Below are 26,726 nucleotides of genomic sequence, written 5' to 3' on the forward strand. Positions count from 1 at the left end.
TGTGAGGTATCATCTTGTTTAGCACTCACTCAGTCGATAAGTAGGCGTGACGCGGACAGCGATGGAGAAGATCGAAGTTTCGCTTAGTAAGCGAGCCAGCGCGCTAAGCGCCTCCCGCCGGCGGGCGCGAAAGCTGCCTGGCTTGGGCCATCTTCGCGACACCTGAATTTACTGCAGCATTCCCATTCTCACGCCGCTAGCAGCTGCGGGCCACGTTGGGCAGCCAGGCAGACTTTTCCTCGCCGGCGCCACCCCGACGCTTCCAGCTCCATGATACGCCCGGCATGGATCCAAATGAGCACTTCCCCGCCTCATCGCGCACCACGCGCCAGAAGACGCCAAATGACTCTACATCCACTGCCTCCGTCACCTCTGCCTCATCCGCCGCCCACTCTCCGCACGACATGGCACCCCAGAAACCCGGTGCCCAACATGCCGCGAAGCACGCGAAAGGCGCCACGCCTGCGAAGCCCGCGTCCAAGCTCGCCGATGCCGACCGAGCTCCCCGGACTTCGAGCAAGGACAGCCTGAAGGCCAAGCAGCTCAGGAAACCCGACGAGCAGCCCAGGCCCGACAAAAACGAAGAGGTACTTCCCCCGTCTGCACCATCCCAGCTGCATCCTCAGCTAACTTGGCCCTGCAGCTGCTCAAAGTCTTCAGGTCCGACCTCGACAGCCTCCGCTCTCTCGTGACCTGCAAAATATGCGACAGGCTCCTCTACGAGCCCTATGTCATCTCGTGCGGCCACACTTACTGTTACAGCGTAAGCGACAGCAAACCATCCCTTATTTTTCGCACACAGCTGACCTTCCCCGCAGTGTCTTTGCACGTGGTTCGTCAACAACAGGTCTCGGAAGACATGCCCTGATTGCAGAGCTGTGGTTGTCCAGCCGCCTGCACCCGCCTATCTGATCCGCGAGATGACCCAAATCTTCATGAATCGTGCTGAACTTCTCCCAGCTGGCGAGACCCAGGATGACCACAAACAGTGGCAGAAGGAGGAGGCCGATCTCGTCCTCCAAGACAAGAATAACGAGGATGTGCGGTCCGGCGGTCTTTTCAAAGGCTGCTTCCGCGTGCGCCCTGAGGCAGGATTGCGCGCCATCCGTGACGAGGAAGACGGTGTTGACCGCTGCCCGCTGTGTGCGTGGGAGCTCGAGGATGGAGAGTGTGCACAGTGTGGCCTCCAGTTCGATGACAATGGCACAGTGACCTGGGAGAACAGCTTCGGCGGCTTCAGCGACATGGACGAGACATCGGAACATGACATGTCTGGCGAGGACCTGGACGGCGACCTTGAGCTTGAAGACAACGAGGCTGACCCTGATTTTGACGGCTACGGCGATGAACTAGAAGACTGGCAGGATCAATTCGACGATGACCACTCATACGCCGTCAGGAGATGGCTCGCGAACGAGGCTCTCGCTCGCCCGCAACAACCTTTCGGTCTCGGTCCGGCACGCCGTCGCCCGGCTGCTCACAGTGCAGCTGGTAGTAGGCGACGGTCATACAGTGCCAGCCTTGTTTCCGAGATTCTGACCGAAGACACTGAGATGGGCAACATCGAGGAAGAAGACGAGGAAGATGGAGATTCTTCCATGAACGACTTCATTGACGATGGAGAACCAGAGACTGCGTCTCAGAGCACGCGATCGACTGAGGGCGAGGCCCGCACTCCACCATCTAACATGCGAGGCCGTCGCGCACGGCGTGTAGTCGAATCAGAATCTTCTTCCAGTGCCTCCCATCAGGCAGATGAGGACGAAGATGACAACGATGAGGGTCCCATTGCGCCGGGAAGAAGGCGTCTACAGCATCATCTATACCGGCCCCAGTTCCAGCCTAATTTCCGGAGACGTCCAGTAGCCCCCTCTTCGTCGGCACCCGAGGATGTTGATGTTGATCAGGATCTTGATGAAGAAGATACGCAGGCTCTGCTGTACGAGGCCGGCTGGTCCCCACTTGGCCATGAAGGCGATGAGGAGGAAATGGAAGAGGATGATGATAGCGATGGAGGAAGGACGACCGTTGGGTGGGAGCCGATTGCGAATTCCGTTGAACGATCTCGATTCGGTGGTTCTCTGACTCCTACTGCAGATAGACCTACCGGCGCGATCCGTCCGCCTTCCCGCACGGGCAATTCCCGATTTCCTGATGGCTCCCGTGGCCTACGCCGGCGTAGCTCGGTGCTATCGACTGTTTCCAGCACTAATTATGAGGATGGAGAGGCGGATGATGACGATTCCGAAATAGACCGGGATGGCGACGCCAGCATGAGATCGCCGGCGGTGCGTCCACGCGGCTCTAGGTTGCGCCTTCGCACCAACGTTGCTTCAAACGGGTCCCGGGCTGCCAGCAGCATTTTTTCGGCCGGGAATTCCGGTGAGAATGACACGGACGAGAACTCGGACGACACGGCGGCACCTGGCGCACGTCGCCGACCTCGTCTTCGGGCGCAACGACAAGAATATGATCCACGGATCAGCTGGGCTTTTGCTCAACACATGGCAGAGTTGCGGGACCTTAATCTTCAACGTCCCGAAGCATTTTTAGATCACTTGGAACAATTGAGAGCTGCCACCCCCGTTGCTCGTCCTCGGACTTCGAACCGGAACCGCGCAGCTCCTTCGCCTCTCGCTCCTCATCCTCAGTTTTCACCCTTGTCTAATGGCCCATTGCCTCCTTTCTCGCCACCATCAAATGGGCCTGTCAGGCTTCGGACCCCCATCAACTTGAATTCAGTGAGTGGTTCATCTGTACCAATGTCCCCGCGATCGGAAAGAAGTCAGGGATCGACAAGCCAGGCGTCTAACTCCAGCACTGATGTGAACGGCAATGCTCCGCGCCGCACTCCGTCTGCCTCGGGGGCAAGCAGCGTCACAATCACCAGCGAGTTCCCAAATGCAGCCGACCCAAGTCAAGGACCAGGACCGCAGAACTGGGCAGCGCACCAAGGCGATACAACTGACCGCGCAAATACCCGCACGCCGTCTTCGAACAGTAGGCGCAATTCTGGCAGCTACCAGGGTCCAATCTCCCCCGGCCTCAATTTTGCTGCACGCTTCCAGGCCCAGCAAACTCGCAATCCCTGGAATCCGTTCGTGTCGCTGAGTCCCATGAGGCCAAGGCAGTCTGTTCAACGTCTCCGAGACCAGTCATCCACTGCTACCCTTCGTCCTCGGAATTCGCAACGTGGACTTCGCCAACAGCCTTCTCAGACAAGCATGAGAGATGGAAATGCTCCTGCCCCGCATGTTAGGCAACAAAACTCGCGTGTCAATCTTCGATCTCAGCCTTCGCAGCATCGCCTATCAAATCAAGCCTCTACACGGACGTTGAGGGCGAACAACGCTGCCGTCATGCATCAGTCTAATGCTTCAACTTCGAGCGTTGGCTCCAATGGCTCACAGCGTTCTAGACTCACGGAAGAGGAGCGTCTTAGCCGGGCCCGCGAGCTTGTTATTAGCAGGCAGCAGGCTCTTCAGGGAGGCGGTACCAACCCGTTTGCTGCTGGACGAAGGCAGACGACTCCAGGCCAGAGCGGCAATGCTTCAACTACAGGAAGCGTCCGGAGCCAGTATAGTGTTAGCAGTGCGCAGTCGCTTGGATCATCTAGCGCGGCGTCCCTCTCTCAGCCAGCCGTCCCTCCGCAAATGCCGAGTACACAACCTACACTTGGTCGTCGGAGGAGCAACCGAAACATAGGTGCTCCTCCTGGCGCATTCGTCCACCAGCAGTCGCAACAGCAGCAGCAACAGCAGCAGCAGCAGCAGCAGCAGCAGCAACCGGCAAACACTAATGCCTTCATCCGTGCTCGAAGCGGATCCATTCCTGGCGTCTCTCCTTACGGTTATGAGCGAGGCGTCTCTGTTGGTTCTGATGGTATCACTGCCGGTGGCAGTAATGCTTATTATTGATTTCGGTATCATACTCACTCCCATTGCTTCCTCTTGGTTTCCTTTGGCGGTCTGCCTTCACTGCACAAAATGACCACTCAAACACAGAATGATAGATTATGATGGCCACACAGGCCTGGGATCTCTTTCCCTTCTTCCTGATGATTCACGATGGTAATGCACTACGGGTCTGGGATGGGACTGGGACTCGCTTTTTCTTGCATGGGCTCTAGGCGTTTCTTTATACCACGACTTTTCTTTTTTTTTTTTCCCTTCGCGGGGATTTCAATTGCGAATTCGTTTTCGGGGCGGCCTGGTTCCTGAACTGTAATGCGGGCTTCTCTCCATCTTCAAGCGTGGCATCATAGCTAAGCGATCGGGCTCTGCCCAACCCATCAGGTTTTCTCGGCCTTTTCATCGCTCGAGGAAACAATTGAGCTTTTCGTCGCATAATACCAAAGACCACAGGCTACGCTTCGAACTTCATGCAACCGACTGTGGCGTATTCCTTATTGGGCTCATGTCGTGGTGTGTCGTGATTACAGCTTTGAGGACTGAGCACCTTCGACTAATCCCCTCATGTCACCGACCAGAACATCATAGCCTTTCATACTCCGTAATGGGGTTTAGACTCTCAGCACGAGCAGTTGAAGCAACGAGTGCGGATGCAGGTTCATAGTTATATCCAGTAGCAGCGGAAGACCCGTCGAATCCAGGAGGGAGAACGTGTATGGATAAAGGCTTTATTCTCCGCTGCACTAGTGTGTCTTCACTGAAGCCCGGCACGGCATAGTTTGGCCTTTCAACCAAACCTGTAAACTCGTTGGCTCTGTTAGTATGCAGAGGGATGTTGCAGCCGAAGGGGTAACGTGGAAGGGCAACTATGCCCCAGTAATTTCTTTACGAGTAATGACCATCGTCCAGACGTGAATGTATACGTGTTAGTTCCACACTACCTGTGACATGAGCAAAAAACAAATTGGGGTATTACCAAACCCAACCAATACCGTATAGTATGAAGCCCCGAAACCCAATCGTGTCTACCCAAACCCAACTCTCACCAAATTCCACCCTTTTGAAAATGAAGTGGAACTTCAACGAAATTTAAATACAGGTTTTCACATCAATATAATAGTAACTAAGCCTATAGATATCTATGATCGTAAGAGATTAATATTTTTTTTCGGGAGAATGTTAACCTGCACAGCCCAAGCGCTGGGTTTTTGGGTTTCATATACGATATAGTTCAGGTTGGTAATCACCCGAAATGAATCCAAGTTAACCTTAGGCCGTAGTGTCTCTCCGTGTTTAGTAAATATCTAGCGGAGGAACGAGGCCAATGGCTCTCATTTTACGAATATGTAGTTTGAAGGGTGAAATAACTGTTCGACGGTGGATACGAGTTTGAGGTAGACGTGAAGCCGATTGGATGCATTAGGAATAAGATTGATATCCCGGAGAAGGAAGCAGTTCAGTAGAAGGAATCCGGGCGGAGCTACCGGAAGGGACTGACAAGTGGGTGGAGGAAGACGTCATTAATTGGGGCTTTAACCTGGACGTAATCCGTCCCTTAACGGGCGTCCTTGGCAATGGAGTATGCTGTCTAGAATACAAAGTGATGAGAATGAAGTTGACGAGGGAATGGTGATGTTTGATTGCTTATTTTGCACCCACACGACTACAATTCAATGTGCTCCAAACATTTGAGTTTGTACATACAATGAATAACCGGTCAACCTCGAGAGACGAGAAAAGAAAACCGGCGAAGACGGAAACGAAACCCTTAAGACGCAATGCACAATTCCTGATCCGGCCACACAACTTAAATTTAAACCCTTTTGGCAATGTCAACCGCGACAGTCCTTCGATTGCCGAAATCAACGACCCCCAGCAACCGTCGACACCCTCCTGGCCCTCTTCCCCAACGCCACGGCACCTGCACCGCCACGCGGCTTGCCCGACGTCTTTAGGTTGAAGGCGCGCTGGTCCTTCAACCAACGGCGGTAGTCAGCAACCGAGCCGATCTTCTCGCCGTAAAAGTCAGGAACGGGGTTGTTCAGGCTGGATTGGGTGGGGTCGACGCGGAACTTCTTTATGCGTTGGAAAAATTGCTTCTCCTTCTGCATTGCGCCAAAAGACGAGAGTCAGCAATCGAAACGCCATCCAAACCACATCCGTTTGTCTCATCACGCGTCAGAGACACGCTCTCCAAAGACTCACCTCAACGATCTGCTTCCCGATCCGCCGGTACGCAATCCTAAACAGACCGTCACCGATGGCCGGCCCCAGCAACCATCCTATGCAGCCGCAAGCCACGGTTCCCATGCCCGTCACGATGATTGGATCAAGACCGAACGTCTGCGCGCCGAGAGAGTCGATGTCGCTCGCGAGCAGAATGTTGATGCCGACGGCCGTCGATGCTATAGCGGCTGCGACGCTGCAGACCAACGACAGCCGGCGGCGCGTCTTCCGGAGCGCAAGGAAGCGGTTCCAGGTCAAGGTATCGGCGGCATTGGCCGCCGAGGCATGGGCCGAGGCAGAGGAGGAATTGGCAGTCGTGGTGGCGGCACGTGTGGAGCTGCTCGAGGAGACGAGGCGGGCGGTGATGGCAGAGGGGCAGCGCGTGGCGGCGGAAGCTGAGTAGCGGGCGGAGGCGGCGGCGGAGAGCTTGAGGAGTTGGGATGGGCGTGTTACGCTGGTGCTGTAGGAGGCCGGGACCGAGAGGTACGGGCGCACGCTGACGGCGGCGCGGGGACGGACGGCGGCCACTGCCGCGGCGCAGCGGATGGGCATGGCGGCGGCCGAGAACATGGAGACGGGTGTAGAGAGTTGCTGTGGTGTGTGTCGAAGCTCGAGCTTCGCGATATTTCGGCGCGACGTCAACGGTCGGGCGCACAGGCCAGCTGGCTGCCGGCTTGGCCCCGCCAGTGGGCGGCAGAGCGGCGCCCCGTCTCGTCGAACCACAACGTGCCCAGACCGCAAGGTTAAAAGCATGTCCATCGTTGCTGGTTTTCCTAAAACTGCTCGAATTCCAGCACGTAGCATCCCGGGGGGGCTTTGACGCTTGCCCTTCCTCCCCCCTCCGACGGCTGCTCCAGGGAATTCCGTGCGCCGTCCGCCTGTCCGTTCTACTTAGCTCTGTAAAAGACCCATCATAAACTCAAACACGACACGCTCGCTCCTTCGCTCGCTTTCGTATCGTACATCTTGCTCAAGTAGAGGAAAAAAAAAGAAAAAGATCCGCAGAACGCAATGCTTCCAACCTTCCTGAGCATACAGCCAAAACAAAGGCATCAAGATTGGAAATTTCACGCCCACATGTCAGGCCTCGCACGAACAACAAACGCCAAACCGGAAAGCGGTCCGAACCAAGGAAGTGGGTATTCGAAAAGCAGCGCAAAGAACCCGCATCAAACTTGCATTGCCCACCCGTGCTTGCACGCGAACTTTTTTTTTTTTTTGACCGAGTGGCGTCGTCCTGGGAAGCACGCCGAATCGCCGTGTCCGCCGTGCAAGCGCCTGCTGCCGGCCAGGCAAGCCGGTCCAATTAGACCCGGGGGCGCTGCACCGGGTGGCCGACGGAGGCCCAGCGGAGCCGAACACTGCCTGCTTCACTGGCGCTCCGAATTCAGAAATTACCAAGTGGCAAACGTCCCTGCAACTGAGGAGAATTACGCGGATACGTCCGCCGTCATGCGCTCCGTCTTCAGATGGATCCGATTGGTGAGAGAGGCTGCATCGGAGACAGCTTGGGCAGCTCGTTGCGGATTCCGTTGTGTCCGCTCTGCGTCGGTGTAGCATCCTCGTCTTCATATTCGCGCGAGTTGACCGAATCGAGAGGGGGCGGTCGCGGCCTCTCCGGGGTCGAGCTGTTGATGGTCGAAGGTTTGCTGCTACCCGACGAAACTGCACGCTCGTCATCCAGCTGGCTCGTGCTTCCGTTCGGCGTGCTCAGCCCAAGCGCTGGCTGCGGCGGGTACTTCTCCGGCTCTAGGATGCGCATCTCCCGCTCGAGATATTCCTTTTCTGTCCAGCATCCCTGCCAGCAGTTGCGCCAGTCAAGCACGAGGAACTGAAAGCAAAAGGCCTCGATCTTCATGCAGGGCTGGAAGCAAATGCAGAGATTGCGGTAGTCCATCTTGTTCTTCTCCGAGCATGAGTGGAGGAGGCTGATGTGGCAGGTGATGGCGAACAGAAGGTAGTAGTTGAACGGCGGCAGTTTCGAGAGCTCGTCCTTGAGCATCTGTGGCGTCGACTTGGCGTCACCACAGCTCTCCTGGATCTTCTTTTGCGTCGCCTTGGGGAAGATTTCATCCGGAAGCTCGCGGAGCCACGCCTTGAACATGGAGCCGATGATGTTGATGTCGTAGAGATTGGGTTCGTCGAAGAGGTTGATGTCAAGTTCTACAGGCACCCATCGTTGGTCAGAGGCCACCGAAGCCAGAGAAAGGAACGCATACCTTTATCAAAACGCATTTGCCAGTATTTCACGTCCTTGCCGCTGCCAGGGACACGGTACAGGCCCTCCTCTTCGCAGCCATTCATGTTGAGATAGCTGCAAGCACCTGTTAGCCGATCGGGGCGATGCTCTCTGCTTCGCGTCAAAAGGGGGAGACGACGTACTCAATACACCTCCAAGGCAAAGCAGGCATCCAGAATTCAGTCTTGTCCTTCGATGCAGCAAGCCTCTTTGAGATCCTGGTCTTGCGCGTCTGCTCGACTAGCGGAAGATTGATGACCTTGCACACGTAGTTCTCGTCCAGAACAGGCCCGTGGTCGCGTTCGTGGGAGCTGCCGCTGCGCGCGAGTTTGCCGAAGAAGCCTTTGCCCGCCTTGCCCAGCCCGTCGGCAGCCTTTGTGCCCGACTTCTTGATATTGTTGAGGAAGTCGGCGCCTGGATTGTCCTTGAACGAATTGGAGAAAGAGAATGGGTTGTTCTTGTCGCGCGGGTGAGCGGCCGTGTCCTCGTCGGGCTCCGTGTGCCGGTCGGCCGACCGATTGCGCGGCGCGTTCTGCATCATGTCCCGGAAGCTTCTGTCTTCCTTCAGCGGCGCGGTCTTCATCCCGTTCTGGTCGGGTTGGCGCTTGATGTAACGCTGCTCAGACTCGGGGGTGAAGCGGGCGGGCTTTTGCTGCTGGTGCGCGTTGTTCAGGTAGTCGTCGGACCTGATCGAGCGCGAGCGAGCCAAGAGGTTGAAGCGATGCTTTTGGCCGGGCCGTTTCGAGCTGGACTGGTCGTTGGAGTGTGAGCTTTGTGGAGTGTTCTGCTGCAGTCGACCGTGTGAAGATGGGGCGCGCTGGTCATAGCGCTCTTGCTCATGTGAAGCGGTGCCTGAAGTAATACCGTCAGTTTCAAAGTGAGAACGAGCCGACGATCGGCATTAAAATTGCGCCGCTTACTGCTTGATATGCTTGCGCTTTCCAACGATTTGGTCAAATTCTCCAACGACTTTGTCAGATCCGGAGATGAGCCGGAAGACTGCTTGTACGGATACGTCTGCGCTGTGCTATCTGGCAATGACGAACCCTCCGACACCTGTCTGATCGACATCGCATTGTCTCCACCACCCATCCTCGTGGAAGATTTCGACGCCTTGGGGTTTGCGAACAGCGGCCTCGGCGCGTCTTCTTTGACGGCGTGCGCCCTGGGAGACCTTTCCGGCCCCGTGTGTGAGTGGGACGACTTTGGTGCGGCGTACGAGTCCATGTTTCGCTCGTGGCGGCTCATCTCATAGCGGGACGACTGGCTGGCCCGGGGAGATCTAGGGCTCTGTGGACTTCGGCGGCCTTCGCCGTTCTGCGGGTGGGGATGGGCTTTGTTGGTCTGGTTGAGGTTCAGAGACAAGGAGGGGGACTTCGGCATCTTTCGCAACGGCCTTCGTTGTGGTTGGGCCCAACCCAACGGCTGTCACACCGTGTTAGCCATTCACCGTCAATCGGTAGTGTGCGCGACGCGACGAGTCAAAAAGTGACGTGCGCGGTACGGCGTCGAGGCGTCGCTGCGGCCGCTGGTGCGGCCGAGCTCAGCCCAGGGGGACAGTTACGGCTTTACCTCGATTCTGCAGGTCGACATTGCGGTCAGCTTCAGAGTCCGGTACGGGAACACAGAGAAGAGGTGAAAATACGCACCTGAAGGGCCCGGATCGGCCAGAAATGAACGAAGCCCTGAGCTAGGCAAGAACCTGAGGCCGGGCCTCCCGACTGGCACCTGTACGACGTGCGCGCTCAGGCGTGTTGGGTTGGTGGCGTAGCTGTGGGTTCGTTGGTTGCGGCGACTCGACGAAGGCCGGCCGGCGTGGGTGGAAGCTTATGCGTGCGCTGGACGGACTCAATCAGCTGGGCGCGTTACACCATCTCAAGTTTGGTGCAGATGGGAGAGCGGTGCCACCATGCGGCCGCGAATGGAAAACAAGAGGCCAGGGCAAGATCATTCACACAAGGGCGCGATCGGCCGCGGGCCAGAGACCACGTCTGGTTTCAGGCGTCAGGAACAAAGAAACTTACAGCCCTCAGCAACCACGGCTCGTCTCGGACTGCCGTGTGCAGGGAGGCACGGAGTCGCAATGCGCTGCAGCGCGCAGGGAGGGCGGCGTGTCCAGTTGTCCACGAGAGCCGGCACGTTCGGGGCGGCTGGAAGGTCTTGTGCAAAGCGCGAGCGGACGCAGGAGTTGAGCCAATGCAGAGGGCGGCAAGCGGGAGCCAAAGGGACAGGGTCGCGGCGCGGCGGTGGATCAACGAGGACGCATGCACCCCGGCAGGGCGTGTGGAGCTGCAGTGGCTGGCGGCAATGAGGGATAGGAGTAGGAGCCGCCGCGGGTGGGGCCTGGGGGGGCCGCGGGCGACGTCGACGCGGCGAAGAGAGCGTGCGCGGGGCTGCTGGATCGAGGGAGGGCGCGCAGCAGTCCCAGAGGGCGAGCGTGGTGTTGGAGAGGCGCAGTGGTGGTGAGGGTGCTCAACGGGGGAAGTGGATTCGAGTTTAGCTTCAGGGTATCCTTGCGGCGCACTCGGGATGAGCCCAGCGGCGCACGAAACACTTGGCACTGACAGATCTGACGCCCTCGCGCGCGCGGCGGGTCTCTGATGAAGAACTACACGAGCGCGCGATATTGGCACCACGGTAAATATAGATAGCGCAGCCCGAGATGCGGTGAGGTCTGAGCCGCCCCCTGGTCCACAGCAATCTGCGCGGCGGGCAACGCTCAGCACGCCCGGCGAAGACGGCCGACTGCTGCGTTCCCGATTACGTGGAGGGCGCCTTTTGCTCGCCCTCTCCACACAGCCAGGAGAGCGCGCGCGGCGCGGCGGATGCCTCCGGCAGCACAGATGAAGCTCCGGCCGCGGTGCAGAGCCTGCCCGCGCGCTGAATTTCGCACAGGCACGCAGCAATCTGCTCTCCGGACGATCAAACACCCGCTCACGCCATCCACCAAGCTGCTATAACATGGCGGCGCATGTCTCGATCACACGAGCTCCCGCCGTGCCTGCCCGGCACACCCGCGCCAGGAACGCGCGCGGGAGCTGGCTCTGGGACGCACGCGGACCGCCGTTACAGCCCTCGCCCAGCCAGCCCGACCCAGGAACCGCGCACCACGGCCGACCGATCTTTTTTGCTGCGAGCACGCGTGTCGCTTGCAACCCGACGCAGAGTCAGTGTCCAGCCCGGCGAACTCCACCCGCTCAGGGGCTCGAGCGGGTGGCTGGCCTGCGACGACGCAGCCTACACGACGACGGCACATACGAGGAATTTCCGCCACGGCAGCCTCGTCCGCTGGCGCAATTGGGCCTCCTGCGCCGCCTGCTGCTCGACGGATGGTCCCGTTTCGAGCAAAGCTTCTCGAAGGCAGTTTAAGCATCGGGCGTCGAGGGACGGCGTCGCGGGGGCCAGCGTGTGAGACGACGGGAGCAGCGCATTTGCGCAGGGCCGAGACAGAATGCCTTCTTCACAGATTCCAGGGTGCTTCCGCACTGCAATGCTGCGACGATGCTTTGGAACTGGTGGCACGCGGTGAATGAAGTCGAGACGCTGGAGGTGCGTTGGCGCGGCGCGTGCATTACTATTATCTGTCTGCTGTCTGTCTGGCTGGCTCGCTTCTGCAGCCGCGATCGAGTGCCAGCCTGTCAGACTCCACCGTCGACGCCCCTCTACGTCGTACTGGGCGAAGCGGCAGGTGGATGGTGCAGACGCACAAAAGCTTGCCCCTGCCGTACGCGCCGCGCTTCTCCTGACGGAGCTGCCTCCCACGGTCTGCGATGATGCGACTGCCGTGGGACAGGACGGCGGCGGCTTGGACGGCGGCGCGGAGACAAGAGCCGACCCAAGCAGGCACACTGGCATGTGAGAGAGAGCGGGACACCTCAGGCAAAGCGGTGAGCGGGCGGCTGTTTGCCCCGCCGAAGAACAACACACATCCCCAACAATGCGGGCGCCGCTGGGCAGCTCTTAAGACGCGGGGAGGCCAATTGCCCCGGAGGCGTCTGCACTTCCTTGAAATCCCTCGCTCCAAAAGCGCGCGACCCACTCGAGGAGTCCGCGCGTGGCTATCTTATCGTCGTCCCGCGCGCGTGCTGAGGCTTGATGAGGCTCGAAGGCCGCCAGTGACGTAGCTACTCGGCCTGTGCGCAGCTTCTCCAAGGCCCGTCGAGCTTACCGCGCCCGCGACGGACGTGCCTGCCGATCCTCCACCTCTTGCTCCCTCCTCAAAAACATCGAGCTGCGAGTGCAGCGTCTTCCTTCTTGCCTCCCTCCGCAGCCCTCGAGAACGGAAGGCCTGCCGCATACTGCAGGGCAGCTTCCAATTGGGCGAGCTTATTGATAAACCCCCTCCTCCCGCCTCGCCCTCCTCTTTCTCTCAACTCCGCCGTTTCGTCCTTTCGCTCGTCTTCACTGCATCTCCTACATCTGGCACGCGCCCTATTTCTTACAAAAGCACACTTACCGCGCATTCGTCCTTCCGAAAAAGCTCCCAACAATGGCTAGCACCGTCTATCTGCTGCCGCTCACGGACGGCGGCGCCCCTGACGTGCCCGGCACCTACATCTACCTGCCACCTCCCACCGACCCGGCATACATCATCCGCTTTGCCATTGAAGGCGCGAGCTCGATATGCCGCGAAGGCAGCCTCTGGGTTAACATCCCCGCCGAGGGCGAGGAGTTCCAGCGGGATCGCTTCCGCGAGTTCAAGTCCGGCTCCCCCCCATGACCAACCGCTTGCAGGGATCTGACCGTGCAACCACACAGGCTCCGCCCCGACTTCAACGGCACCATTGAGATCGACTGCCCCATCCACAAGGCTGGCGCCTTCGCCTTCTACTCCACCTTCACTCCCCTGCCTGACTTTTCGCCCTATCCGGTCACCGCGCCGAAGCCGACAAAGACACCTACCTACTACATCGATGTCTGCCCCAAGCTTACGCTCAACGACCGGCTGATAAATCTCGACTCGCTGTCGATCTTTTCCGTCATCTCCAAGTTCATGGGTAAGTATCCCGAGGACTGGGACAAGCACCTCCGTGGCATCAGCCAGAGAGGCTACAACATGATCCACTTCACGCCCTTGATGATGAGGGGAAACTCGAATTCCCCGTACAGCATCTACGACCAACATCATTTCGACAAAGCCCTTTTCCCGAACGGAGAAGCGGACATTGCCGAATTGGTCAGCAAGATGGAGCATGAGTACAACCTCTTTGCACTGACCGACGTTGTCTGGAATCACACGGCCAACAACAGCAAGTGGCTCGAGGAGCACCCCGAGGCCGGCTACAACTGCGAGACTGCGCCTCATCTTCGGTCGGCCCTCGAGCTCGATGACGCTTTGCTCGACTTTGGTTCCAAGCTTGTCGAGAAAGGCCTCCCGAACGATCTGAAGAGCGTCGATGATTTGAAAAAGGTCATGGATGCCGTCAAGTCCGATGTCATTGACCCTCTCAAGCTCTGGCAATTCTACGTCGTCGACGTCGCGAGAGACACCAAGGAGATCGTCAAGGCCTGGACCGAGGGCGAAATCACATTCCCAGAGGGCGGCTTCGGCAAGCTCGGTGTCGGCGGTCTCGAGGAGGTTAAGAACTGGTCCCTGAAGCAGAAAGCTGATTGGCTGATCCAACACGCGCTTTCTGGGGGGGACAGGCTCGGTGCGCGGTTTGAACGAAAGGTCGACGCGCGCACCGGTGCTGCGCTCCTGGCAGCCTTGTTCGGCCGCTACGACAGCAAAAACCACAGCACCCCGGACGAACGTGCTGCGCAGGGTACAATTAACAAGTTCCTGGACGAGATGAACCTGCAGTTTTACCGGGAGTTCGACGGTGATGTCGCAACCATCATGGAACAGCTGCACAACCGCATCAAGTACGTCCGTCTCGACGACCATGGCCCCAAGCTCGGCCCCATCACGGAGCGGAGCCCCTTGATCGAATCGTACTTCACAAGGCTCCCCAAAAACGAGACGACCAAGCAGCACAGCCCAGATGCCCTCGCGCTTGTCAACAACGGCTGGATCTGGGCTGCCGATGCCATGAAGGACAACGCTGGTCCGCAATCTCGCGCCTACCTCCGCAGAGAGGTCATCGTTTGGGGCGACTGCGTCAAGCTGCGATACGGCAGTGGCCCGCAGGACAACCCGTTCCTTTGGGACTTTATCGCCAAGTACACTCGCCTCATGGCGAAGTACTTCGTTGGTTTCCGCATCGACAACTGCCACTCGACTCCCATCCACGTGGCCGAGTACATGCTTGACGAGGCACGCAAAGTCCGCCCCGACCTGGTCGTCGGCGCTGAGCTTTTCACCGGCTCCGAAGACATGGACTTCGTCTTCTGCAAGCGCCTTGGAATCAGTTTCCTCATCCGGGAAGCTATGCAGGCATGGAGCACGCAAGAACTCAGTCGTCTTGTGCACCGCCACGCCGGCATCCCGATTGGAAGTTTCGAGCTCGACGAAGTCAGCAACGCAGACGCCTCTGCCCAGACGAATGGCGCCGCCACTCGCGAAGTGATCCGAAGAATCAGACAGAGCCCAGTCCACGCTCTCTTCATGGATTGCACACACGACAATGAGGTTCCAGCCCAGAAGCGCGATGCTCGCGACACGCTTCCCAACGCCGCCCTCGTGGCCATGTGCGCCTGTGCAACCGGCAGCGTCATGGGATACGACGAAATCTATCCTCAGCTCATCGAGCTTGTCCACGAGACCCGATCGTACTCATCGCCTTACTCAACTTCAGGCGAGCTCAAGGTCCAAGCCGACGAGGGTGGCATCGGCAACATCAAGAAGCTCCTGAACCAGATTCATGTCCTCATGGGCCAGGAAAACTACGACGAGACGTTCATCCACCACGACCGAGAGTACATCACGGTCCATCGCGTGCATCCCAAGACCCGGAAAGGATATTTCCTGATTGCGCACACTGCCTTCCCAGGCTACGGAGGCGGCAACGGCGGCTTCCCGCCAGTCCAACTCCCAGGAACGCAAGCAAACCTCATTGGAAGCTGGTTCCTCGAGGTTGAGGATAGCCAAGATGTCAAGGCTCGGGTCATGGGGGACAAGAAGAGCCTTCGTGGACTTCCCAGCCGGACTAAGAATCTCCAGGGTGTCAAGATTGAATGGTCAGACGCGGAGACGAAGATTACGATTCCAGACTTTTTCCCCCCCGGAAGCATCGCCCTGTTTGAGACGTCGGTCCCAAGTTGCGAGCATTCCGACGGCCTCGATGTGTTCGTCACCAGCGGCGCCAAAGACGCTTTCAAGGAGTGCAGTCTTCTCGACCTTAACCACATCCTCTACCGCTGCGATCCCGAAGAACGCGACTACAGCGGTGGCAACGACGGCACTTACACGATTCCCGGACACGGAACCCTTGTCTACGCCGGCCTGCAAGGATGGTGGAGTGTCCTCCGCGACGTGATCCGCTACAACCAGCTGGGCCACCCTATCTGCGACCATCTGAGACAGGGCCAGTGGGCGCTGGACTATTGTGTCGGCCGTCTTGAGCGTCTCGCAAAGTTGCCGGAGTACTCGAAGCTCCAGGGCCCGGCCGCTTGGCTGAAGGAGCGATTCGATGCGATTCGCAAGATACCCAGCTTTATGCTGCCCCGATACTTTGCCATGACTATTCAAACAGCGTACAACGCGGCGGTCGACCGGTCGATTGAGCTCTTGAACGACAACGTCCGCAACGGCCAGAAATTCCTGCAAAGCCTGTCGCTGGTCAGCATCCAGGTCACCGGACACATGAATAACGCTTCGCTGTGGCCCGAAAAGAGCGTGCCGAGCATGGCTGCCGGCCTCCCGCACTTCGCTTCCGACTGGGCTAGGTGCTGGGGCAGAGATATCTTCATCTCTCTCCGTGGGCTGTACCTGGGCACCGGACGCTACGCCGACGCCAAGGAACACATTTTGGCATTTGCGAGCGTCGTCAAGCACGGGATGATCCCCAACTTGCTCAGCAGCGGGAAGCTTCCGCGCTACAACTCTCGCGACTCGGTTTGGTTCTTCCTGCAAAACATACAGGACTACACGAAGATTGTGCCCGATGGCCGCAACCTTCTCCAGGAGAGCGTGAAGAGGAGATTTCTGCCGTACGACGATACTTGGTTCCCCCACGACGACGCCAAGGCCTACTCTCAATCTTCGACGATCGAGGATGTGATTCAGGAGTGCTTGCAGAGGCATGCTTCGGGCATGTCGTTCCGCGAGTACAACGCCGGGCCGGATCTGGATCGCCAGATGAAGCCGGAAGGATTCAACATCGAGATCCACCCCGACTGGAAGACCGGTCTCATCTTTGGCGGAAATCAATGGAACTGCGGCACGTGGATGGACAAGATGGGCGAGAGCGAAAAGGCTGGCAACAAGGGCTACCCCGGAACGCCGCGTGATGGAGCGGCCATTGAGATTACGGGTATGCTGTACAGCACTCTGAAGTGGGTGAAGGAACTCCACGAGGAAGGCAAGTACAAGTACGACGGTGTGGACATTGAAGGTGGGCGGATCAGCTTCGGCGATTGGGCGGCCAAAATCAAGGAGCATTTCGAATGGGCCTACTACGTTCCTCGGGAGGCGTCGGAAGACAAGGATTACGATGTGAACCCTAGCATCGTCAACCGTCGCGGCATCTACAAGGATCTGTACAAGTCGGGCAAAGAGTACGAGGACTACCAGCTGCGGCCGAACTTCCCGATTGCCATGACGGTGGCGCCGGACCTGTTCGACCCGGAGAAGGCTCTGTACGCGCTGCACCTGGCGGACACGGCGCTGCGTGGGCCTACCGGAATGGCGACGCTGGACCCGTCGGATCTCAACTACCGGCCCAACTACATCAACAGCGATGACTCGACGGACTTCCACACGGCAAAGGGCCGCAACTACCACCAAGGACCGGAGTGGCTGTGGCCGACTGGATTCTTCCTGCGCGCGTTCTTGAAATTCGACCTGATGCGCCGCAAGACGCCGGAGGAGCGGGTGGAGACGTTCCAGCAGATCACGCGTCGCCTGCGCGGATGCATGGATGCCATCAAGGAGAGCCCGTGGGCCGGACTCACGGAGCTTACTAACAAGGACGGGTCGTTCTGCGGAGATTCGGTACGTAACGGCGAGGTTTCGGTGTGCTGGATGCGTTGCTAACTAAAGTGTAGTCACCCACTCAGTCATGGTCTGCCAGCTGTCTCATCGACCTGTACCAGGACGCGAAGGAGTTTGGAGAGGAGTTTGCAAAGTCGGAGTGATTCTGGGAGGGGCTGGGAAAATGAGAAGGGCGGCAGCTGTTGGGCACAGGAGTTGGACCGGGACCTCTTACCTCTAATCCTAATGATGATGAGCTAGACCAACGGAATACGATTATGATGATGATGATGACAAAAGTTCGAGAAAAGGCGTGAGTGAGCGTGGTAGTGCTGAGCGGACATGCGGGGTTGTGGCTGGGGCGTCAGACGCAGGGACGGCTCGGCGATGGCACGTTACATAGGCTACAGCCAGGGGCGGGCTCGGAGAGCGGGTGCGTGGCCGACGAGTACCTGGTTGTACGTCATCGGCTCTGGACGTGGGTGGAGGCTGTCCAGGCGCCGATCATAAACGGCACATCGACGCCATCCTTGCCCTCAACGTCCCACCACACGTCCACCGCCTTCCGCCCTTGCGCCCTCCACCCCCGCCGCCGCTGTTCCCTCGCGCCGCCGCCTCTTCCTGCGCGCTCTCGCGACCTCCAGAGCGCACCCCGCTTTGGCCTGCCTGCGTCGCTCAACTCGCGTCCGAGCGCCCCGCCTGCCATGTCGGGCTTCCACCCTTTCAAGGGCCGCGTGAGCAGGCACTTTGGCGAGAATGTATGCACGAGATTCCCTTGCCCTCCCCTGTCGAGCCTCCGCTTTTTCTTGCCTCAGCTCCCGCATCGCCGGCCAGCCCGCTTTTTCCCTCTGCGCTGTCGGTGGCATTGGAGACGTCAATCGCCCTCGCTCGCCCTCATTCGCACCATCTCCGTCCCCTGCTACTGACATGCGTCCCGCCGTGCAGCTCGCGCCCGACGATGCGTACCTAAGCTACTATGACATCCGCCGTACGTGCACCGCCTCCGCCTTCGCGCCGCGGCATGCTGATTGTGCATGATAGTGACCAAGGAGGACATCGATTGCATAAAGTGCGACTGGTTGACCGACAATGTGCGTTCCTCTCCTCCACGCACCCTCTCCCGCTGACACATGAGAGCAGGCAATTGCGTTCTGGGAAGAGTAAATACAGCTCCCACCACTCTTTTTTTTTTCTCACGTGCACCTGCGGACCCCGCCGGACTGACGACTTCCCCAAGGTGGCTCGAACACGAACATCTCTCTGCTTACCCCAAGGCCAATATCAGCCTGCTTCGCCCGTCCATGTCCTTCATGATGATCCAAACACCCGATCCGCTCACCCTGAAGGAGGCTCTGCCCAATTTCTCGAGGACGACGCATATCTTTCTGCCAATAAACGATTGCCGTAATGTCATGGAGGCCGAAGGAGGCTCGCACTGGAGCCTTCTGCTAGTCAGCGTCGTCGATGGCGTCGCCTTCCACTACGACTCGCTCTGCGAGAGCAACGACCACGAAGCCCGGGTTGCCACGCAGAAGATGGCCACGTTGCTCGGCCGCAGCCTGCGCTTCATCAGCATGGACGATTGCCCGCAGCAAGAGAACGGGTCTGACTGCGGCGTCTTCGTGTGCTTGCTCATGCGCTACCTTCTGTTGAACAGGCTGCTCCGAGCCGATTCCAAGGAGAAAGTCAGCATGAGCATGGCCGGCAAAAACGTCGAGGCCAGCTCAGGCCGCAAGGAGATGCTGAAGATCATCGATGGCTTTAGAAAGGAGGGAAGGCGGAGATCGTATGTTTCGGCCCTATCCGCATGGTTGAGACGAACCGTTGGTACACTAACGACGAGCTTGGTGGGGTGCAGTCGAAGCAAGAGCCCGTTCAGTGACCACTCGAAGAGCCCTCCCCGGATCGGCGACGAGTAATACCGGCCGCATTAGACACGGGCTTGCCGGTACTTCCAGCAGAAAGGCCCCTTCTGTCCCCGACCTAAGTTGCCTTTTGAAAGACTTAGATGAGCTCTTTCTACAGCCCTGCACGCCTCGAAAGCGAACGGCGTTCTGCATTTGTATTGTGCACTGTGCTTGCAGCGGTGTCCTCGACACGCACCCGGGTTGATTTTTTCGAAGACGGAGCCTGCATTGCTTTGGGATGGTCGTGGCTCTGTTTTTTATTTGCTGCTGGCACGGTTAGAGTTGCACTCGATACTTGATGAACTGTATGGCTTATGAGAACATGACCAAGCTCGGAGGTTTTCACTGGTCGGTAAGCGGAGTGGCCAATAGGGCGGCATACGTACAAAGGAGAATGGAGTTCCAGTCGCGTCGACTTTCGAGGGGCGGATCATTGTATCAACTGCAGCCTCTCGTTTTGTAATCAATCTGGGCAACGGCGAAATGAGTACGTGAAGCTTGAATCGGAATTGCTGGGATCATCATGGCTGAGGCTATTATGACACGTTCTTGACAATGATCTTTGTGAGGCTTGACCTGGCCTTCCCATTAACATGTGGATTGTAAATACTCGGGACCAACGATGCTTCTACTCAACCGGGAGACCTCGTCGAGGGCCATGAGATGCTTTTGTGATACCTTGCGCCTGACAAGTCGAATTGCAAAGAGTGTACGGAAACCAATGTCGAATGACTTTTGATTTCCTCTTACTGTACGGCTCGGGGTTCGGTGGAGCGAAGACGTACCGCGGTTCAAAGAAGATTCGACCCCATGATGCTAGCAGATGTCAGTACGTGGTTCAGCATGTTCCAGACCAATCATAGTGCTGTTTAGTGTAGGTGCATCCCGTAAAGCGTTCTTCTCCCTGTCGCCGGCGCGAATGCTGCGCAACTTCGTCACCGACAACCACTCTCTTGCATGCTGGAATATATGTAACGTTTAAAAGTTCTGTTTGTCATTAATGTTCTATTTGCGCATTGACGATGGTAGCTACCCCGCCGTTCACGATGGTGCATTGCTAGTCTCTGCAACGCAAAAGAGCCGCAACCACATTGATCTCCCCAAACACATGCATGAAAAAGAACCACGAGCAAAACAAAAAGAACAGCAAAGGTCGCGCCGGGAGTCGAACCCAGGTTGTTGGAAAGTTCAAACAAGCATGCAGAATCAAAATCCAAAGTGCTAACCACTACACTACGCCACCGTGATTGGAAGAGCAGCAGCCTCCGGTAGCTCTTATAGACTGAAAGCTGCCGGCTGCCCACGGCCCGAGCCTCGACGGACCAAGGTCGAGCTGGTGGAAAGCTGGAACTGACTGAGATGGATACAACGCACTCTTATGTAAAGTCGAAAGCCTCTAGGCTTTCGTGTACGCTTATGTCTATATATCGTGTGTAAACAAAATAGTTTTCAGGTACTAAAAATTACATAATTGCTATCCGCAATCACGAACACCACGGTTCTATAGTGTAGTGGCTAGCACTCAGGATTCTGATCATTTCAGAGCATTCCTGCAACATCCCGGGTAGGACCTAATGTATTCTTTTTGTCTTTTTACCTGATATATAGGTCTCACGTACAATAACACTACCATTATATCTATCAAATACCTGCCTGGGGCCTCGATGCCTACCCGAAGCCTCGAAGCCGGCCGGCCGGCCTTAGCGTGTCTTCAGTGGCCTGCCGGCTGCTGCTTAGCGTAGTCTATGCGACCTTCTAATGGTAAGGACAGCTGGGCCGCGTCGTCACGGTCCTGGTGGTGCCTGATTAGTCATCGACCATTTTTGTGCCTGAGGCATCGAAGCCAAGACTGGGTGGTTAAGAGGCTCCGCTGCTCGTGGCCTCTCTCTCCTTCGTAGCACTTCTTCTCATCGTCCCAAATTGAAATTTTGCGGCTCGCCTTGCCGTTTCCATGACAACTTATCCGAGCTATAGGCTATAGTACGTGGGTGCACTTTGAAAACGCCTGAAGATCTCCACGTATAAGTAAGGGTTGAAACGCCATTGGATGTGAAAGCTGAGCTATTGGACGAACTGTGGGGGATGTGCTCATGTATGATGTTGATTCAGGCCGGGAACCGGATCCCCAGCTCTATAAATACTTCTCTCACTCTACGAGCAGTTCGTCCGCCCAGTCCTGTCAAGTGTGTACCGACCTACTCGCAATGGCGGCACTGGAAACCTACATCCTCGCTCCTAGCTTTTCACCTTCCACCCCAGTCGCCCTCTTCGTCTCGGAATCATCATCACCAACCCCTTCCGGCCCACCAAATGGGTCAGCCAGCTCCCCAAACTCCCTGCCACGAAGAAGCGGGATGCACGAGTCTGTGTTCAAAGCAGAATATCATCTTTGTATACCAACTTCGCCTTGTTGGACAGAAGCGATGGAATCATGGGCCCTCTTGGGCTTTTGCCGGCTCTGGGGTCGCCGAGAAAACGGCGAGGGCATAGGGGGACATGCTAGCTTGGTTGATAGGAGAGAGTTGAATAGGTCGCCCGGTGTCTCATTCCAGTGCATCCACAATACGATTCTTTCATCACAACAGGCAGCCCATGATTGTTTTGAACATCGCAAGATCAACTTTACGGAGGCTGGCTCTTCTATTTACTTCTGCCACTGTGGTACTTCCTTCCCCGCTAGCACTCGTTTGTAATCCTTATATCGGATTCGATCCAGTCAGCCAAACATGCTCAAGAAAACCCACGAAGAAAACGACCATCCCTCTGCGCTCTGGGGCGTGGGAAACGAAGAAAGCGGTCAACTCACCTCACAAGCCAGCCTCACCCCCTGTGCCAATCCAACTTCAGGGACATAACCCAGCACATGCCTCGCCCTCTTGCCGCTCGCGTATCTCACGCCCACGGCGTCCTCGACCGCGCCTCTCGACAGGCTGAAGCTCGGACCCAACCACAAGCCGCCGCCGCTCAAGGCCCAAGAAACGGCGTCCGCAAGGCTGCCCAGCGCTCTGGCCGCGGGGACGGGCACACGCACCTCGAAGGGCGGGTAGTGTCCGAACTGGGCCCACACGGCGCGGCAGAAGTCGCGAAAGGGGATGGGCGAGGTGTTGGTGATGAAGACGGGGAGGCCGGCGGCGGAAGGAGGGCCTCGATCAACACCGTCGTGGTTGAAGGGCGATGCAGCCAGCAAGAGATTCTGCACAGCGAGGACGTGGGCGTCGGCGGCGTTGGTGACGTAGGTAATGTCGTAGAGATTGAAGCCAGAGCCGAGGGTGACGGCGGTGGCGGCGCGGGTGGCGACGAGGGCATGGATGGCGGGGATGAGGTTTGTGTCGCCCGGACCGAAGAGGACGGAGGGCCGGAGAGCGGTGGTGAGGAAGGGCCGTGGTAAAGAAGGGGAATTTGCGGAAAGGACGATGTTTTCGGCGTGCGCCTGGGAAGCCAGGTCAGACACCACCAGAAGCGGAAATATCTAGGAATAGAGGAACGGGGTGGCCATCACCTTCGACTCTCCGTATATCCACCTCTTCCTTCGCACGTCTTCGAACTCTTCCTCTGCGTTGGGCACCTCCCGGCTCAGATCGTCACCCAACACGGTGCTGCTGCTCGTGTACACGAATGCCCTCACGCTAGAACACTCCTTGGCCGCCTCCAAGACGTTCCGAGTGCCGTCTACATTCACCTCGAACACGCGCCGGCGGTCCCGTTGGCGGTACCGTGACGCGCCGGCTGGGACGATGCCAGCGCTGTGCACGACAGCGGTAGGGCGTGCGGTGGTGAAGGAACGCCGGACGGCTTCTTGGTCGCAGATATCGACTTGAAGGAAATGCACATTGGAGCAAGTTGGGAGTGACCAAGGCGAGCTGGTGTCTACGACGGTGTATTGGTGCGATGGGTACTGGGAGAGGAAGGCGGAAACAATGTGCCGGCCAAGAAAGCCGCAGCCGCCGGTGATGAGAACGTGCTGCTTCTCGAGATCCATGGTCGTCGAGCTGACGTTTGACTGGAATGGAGACGGAACGAAAGAGGCGCTCAACACCATGACGTCATCCATCATGCACTGCACAAGGTTGGTGGAAAGAAGCTTCCGAGCGACATGCTGAAATCTTGCGCGCACTGGCGTGACAGTCTAAAAATTTTCCTCCGGCTTCGGCACCAGGCAAGAAAATCCACAGGCCACGAGCCGACCCTCTATCGCATCTCCACTAGACCAGCCAAGATGAGAATAAACGAACACACAGGTGCGCCTGCACCCTCCCGAGCTTGCTCCTGCACCGACTGACGCCCCCTCCGCAGCACTCCTCACCCCCCGCGTCCTACTGGTCCCCTACAGCGCACACCACGTGCCCGCCTACCATGCTTGGATGCAAGACCCTGCCATCCGTGAAGCCACGGCGTCGGAGCCGCTCACGCTAGACGAAGAGTACGCGATGCAGCGCAGCTGGCGTGACGACGCAGATAAGCTGACGTTCATCGTCTGCCTTGCACCACCAGCCACTCCTGACAAAGTCCATGGCAAAGTCCACGACGCCCCGGCCGCCATGATTGGCGACGTGAACCTCTTCCTCGTCCCGGACGACGAGCAGGAAGACGGAGACGCCAACCCGCTCTCCGTCGTCGGCGAGCTCGAGATCATGATCGCCTCGGCCGCGCACCAGAACCGCGGCTACGGCGCCGCCGTCCTGTCCGTCTTCATGGCCTACATCCGCCGCCGCATCGACGGCATCCTGGCCGAGTACTGCGCAGCGTCGCCCTCAGGCTCGAGGAAAGCGCTGCTGAAGCATCTGCGCGTCAAGATCGGCGCCAACAACGAGCGGAGCCTGCGTCTTTTCGAGAGGGTGGGCTTCGCGCGCCTGAGCGAGACACCCAACTTCTTCGGCGAGCTGGAGTTGAGGAGAGGTCTGGATGTGAACGGGGAGGAGGCGAAGCGGGCCGACGCCGGCGTGGAGTTGGGCTACGAAATTGCAGCAGAGTAGGCATGGATACGCTCAAGATTGCCAAGCTCAAAGTCGATGAAGAGATCCCGTGGCGTCATATTAAAGCTCGATTATCTGGAGAAAGACTCCCCCTAGAGTACAGGCCGGCAGAAAAAGACCTAGACCATACACAGTCAGAACATGACCATGGGCCTGAACATTACATCCCATTGACCCAACCTCATTCGCTCGCATCTTCGTGTTCCCAATAGTACAAAAAGCCACCCTCGTGATAAGCGTATCGTGACAAACAAACTTCGTTCCTCACCCCCTCACGGCCTCCAGAACCTCCAGCCTTCCCTGTACTCGGCGTTGCCCTCACCATCAGGCAAGGCCATGTTCACTCCGACCAGTTTCTCAATGCCCGGATTGCCTTCGGCCTTCAGGAATTTCTCCTGGTCGATTTCCTCGCCGCCTTCTTCTCCAGAGACGTTGTGCAGGACGGCCGGCCACAGCACGCCGACGCCGTCGCCGGCAAGCGTCGTCTCGAACTTCTCGAATCCCTCAGCCACCAGCTTCTGCTCCAGATCAACAAGCGTCTTCGACTTCCTTCCTGCCTTCAGGTCCAAGCCGTTTTCAACGCTGACCGAGTTGTGCCGCGAGACAGGGCGGCTGCTGGCCTCGGGCTTGAGGATGGTGATGGCGCATCCACCACCGCCGGCACCGGTGAGCTTGGTCCATCCAATGCCGGCATGGTCGATGAGCGCGCGGATCCGCTCCAGCTTCGGGTGCGACACGCCCAGCGAGACCAGAAGACCGTGGTTGATGGTGATCAGATCACCCAGGTGATGCAGGGCCGCGGGGTCCTGGGGGTCGAAGTCTTCGGCAGAGATGAGCCGATGCGCCGATTCCGTCACGTCGTTGATGGCGCTGAGCAATTGTTCTGCGATGAGGGGGTGCGCGTTCTTGAGGTGCTGAACCTTGGCGACTTCGGTGGCCGTGCTGCGGGACTGCCGTGTGTTTACCAGGAGCAGGGGAAGCTCGGGGAAATCGCGCAGTGGAGTGACGGTTGGCGGCTTCGAGTAGTCCGTCCTTTGGAACAGGACGGCCTTGCCGCCACTGGAAACCGTGTTGTCCACTCCCGACGGGTTTCCGTGGATGCACATCTCGCCGACAAAAGCCCACCTGTTTATGCGCTCGATCTGCAGCTCCGACTCCTGCGAGGGCTGGTCGGGGTGGGGGCCGCTGAGGGCCCTGATCTGAAGCAGCAGCGCGGCTGCCAGGCATACCGCGATGCTGGCGCTGCTCCCCAGGCCCGCGCCAATGGGTATCGTCGAGCGAAGCGTGTATATGCAGGGAGCAGACCTCTGCGAGCCGAGCGAGAGGAAGAGGTAGAGAAAGGCCGAGGCCGAGGCCTGATGGATCTTGCGGATGTGCTCAGGCTGGTCGGGAGACACGGCCTTGATGTGCGGCTGGAGCGAGTCGACGAGCTCGGGGTCTAGGGCGGTGACGAGGTCGTAATAGTACTTCTTCTTGTCGGGGGCGGAGAAGACGGGCCAGGGCAGGTCGTCGATGTTCCACGTGTGGTTGAGGTCGATGTCGGGGAAGCGGAGCGAGACGGTGCGTTTCGACTTGGAGAGGAAGGTGACGAGGAGGTACGAGCGAAGGGAGATTGCAGCAGCAATGGCTGCCTAGCTCAAAGTCAGCGTTTAGCGTGGGAGCCGGTGGGAGTTTCAGACTTTGCCGTGGACGACGGCGTGTTCGCCGTAGACAATGACCTTGCCCGGGGCGGACACCATGAAAGGAGGCATCAGCGGGGACGAGTTCTTGCGGTGTGGCAGCGGCCTCGCGGCGCCATTGACGGCGCCGTCGGCGGGGGGCGGAGAGGCCATGCTGGCGAGCGAGTTGGGGGTGTGCACGGCGTTGGAGGTGCTCGAGGAGGCGTCGCTGTCCGAGTCGGTCGAGGGTGCGGCGTAGCTGTTGGGGTGGGACGGGTGGGCGATTTCAAGCGCGCCGCTCATGGTCGCAACGGCGCGTCTGGCTGAGGACAACGGGGGGCACGCGAAAAGGTTGAGCTGGACAGGCAGGCTAACAGGCAGATACGGGTGGGTCTCCGGCTTACTGGCACCCTGAGGGCGGTGTGGGAGCTGACGGCCGCCTTTCTGACTGCGGCAGCGGTGACTCGCCAGAAAATCTGGGGTTGTTGATGCCCCCTTGCGTCAATGGCACAGGCCAAGCCAGGCACACCCGCCGCGTCCAACGCTCGCCTTGCAGGCGCCCTTTGCCGTCCGCCTCGCTATCGCCGTCTGCCTGGGCAGCCATAGCTCTAGCCGGCCGCTCAGCCTTGCCATGCGGGCCACGGCCGGACGATGGCCGCGCGAGGCCAATCAGGCGGAAGCATTTGCGTATTACGACACGGCCTTCCCGAACGGGGATCCAGAGGCCGCTGGTCGAGGG

The 26,726-nt window shown here is 58.3% G+C and overlaps 8 protein-coding genes across 8 annotated transcripts; 4 read left to right on the plus strand and 4 right to left on the minus strand.

Moving 5' to 3' along the window:
* Nucleotides 1-284: 284 nt before the first annotated feature.
* Nucleotides 285-2,101, plus strand: LTHEOB_10618 (Zinc finger RING-type protein; the record flags this gene model as incomplete). Its single annotated transcript, XM_035507283.1, has 4 exons — nt 285-587; nt 644-763; nt 819-2,032; nt 2,098-2,101. 4 exons carry the CDS (start codon nt 285-287, stop codon nt 2,099-2,101), a joined length of 1,641 nt encoding a protein of 546 aa, XP_035367228.1.
* Nucleotides 2,102-5,773: 3,672 nt separating this feature from the next.
* On the minus strand, nt 5,774-6,707 carry LTHEOB_10619 (Mitochondrial import protein; the record flags this gene model as incomplete). The annotated part of the gene is made up of 2 exons (XM_035507284.1): nt 5,774-6,016; nt 6,117-6,707. The coding sequence occupies 2 exons, from the start codon at nt 6,705-6,707 to the stop codon at nt 5,774-5,776; spliced, it is 834 nt and encodes a 277-aa protein (XP_035367229.1).
* An 895-nt stretch (nt 6,708-7,602) lies between these two features.
* Nucleotides 7,603-9,759, minus strand: LTHEOB_10620 (Rho GTPase activator; the record flags this gene model as incomplete). Its single annotated transcript, XM_035507286.1, has 4 exons — nt 7,603-8,300; nt 8,357-8,451; nt 8,520-9,228; nt 9,297-9,759. The coding sequence occupies 4 exons, from the start codon at nt 9,757-9,759 to the stop codon at nt 7,603-7,605; spliced, it is 1,965 nt and encodes a 654-aa protein (XP_035367230.1).
* A 3,106-nt stretch (nt 9,760-12,865) lies between these two features.
* On the plus strand, nt 12,866-17,613 carry LTHEOB_10621 (Glycogen debranching enzyme; the record flags this gene model as incomplete). Its single annotated transcript, XM_035507287.1, has 3 exons — nt 12,866-13,077; nt 13,135-17,470; nt 17,524-17,613. 3 exons carry the CDS (start codon nt 12,866-12,868, stop codon nt 17,611-17,613), a joined length of 4,638 nt encoding a protein of 1,545 aa, XP_035367231.1.
* A 540-nt stretch (nt 17,614-18,153) lies between these two features.
* Nucleotides 18,154-19,368, plus strand: LTHEOB_10622 (Ulp1 protease family protein; the record flags this gene model as incomplete). Its single annotated transcript, XM_035507288.1, has 6 exons — nt 18,154-18,207; nt 18,395-18,437; nt 18,491-18,540; nt 18,590-18,609; nt 18,687-19,235; nt 19,308-19,368. The coding sequence occupies 6 exons, from the start codon at nt 18,154-18,156 to the stop codon at nt 19,366-19,368; spliced, it is 777 nt and encodes a 258-aa protein (XP_035367232.1).
* Nucleotides 19,369-22,153: 2,785 nt separating this feature from the next.
* Nucleotides 22,154-23,410, minus strand: LTHEOB_10623 (Nad dependent epimerase; the record flags this gene model as incomplete). Its single annotated transcript, XM_035507289.1, has 2 exons — nt 22,154-22,786; nt 22,856-23,410. 2 exons carry the CDS (start codon nt 23,408-23,410, stop codon nt 22,154-22,156), a joined length of 1,188 nt encoding a protein of 395 aa, XP_035367233.1.
* Nucleotides 23,411-23,572: 162 nt separating this feature from the next.
* On the plus strand, nt 23,573-24,329 carry LTHEOB_10624 (N-acetyltransferase; the record flags this gene model as incomplete). Its single annotated transcript, XM_035507290.1, has 2 exons — nt 23,573-23,594; nt 23,650-24,329. The coding sequence occupies 2 exons, from the start codon at nt 23,573-23,575 to the stop codon at nt 24,327-24,329; spliced, it is 702 nt and encodes a 233-aa protein (XP_035367234.1).
* Nucleotides 24,330-24,601: 272 nt separating this feature from the next.
* Nucleotides 24,602-26,290, minus strand: LTHEOB_10625 (Mevalonate kinase; the record flags this gene model as incomplete). The annotated part of the gene is made up of 2 exons (XM_035507291.1): nt 24,602-25,960; nt 26,009-26,290. The coding sequence occupies 2 exons, from the start codon at nt 26,288-26,290 to the stop codon at nt 24,602-24,604; spliced, it is 1,641 nt and encodes a 546-aa protein (XP_035367235.1).
* Between the last annotated feature and the right edge of the window lie 436 nt (nt 26,291-26,726).

The sequence above is a fragment of the Lasiodiplodia theobromae genome (assembly GCF_012971845.1).
Source record: "Lasiodiplodia theobromae strain AM2As chromosome Unknown scaffold_40, whole genome shotgun sequence".
Taxonomy (NCBI): domain Eukaryota; kingdom Fungi; phylum Ascomycota; class Dothideomycetes; order Botryosphaeriales; family Botryosphaeriaceae; genus Lasiodiplodia; species Lasiodiplodia theobromae.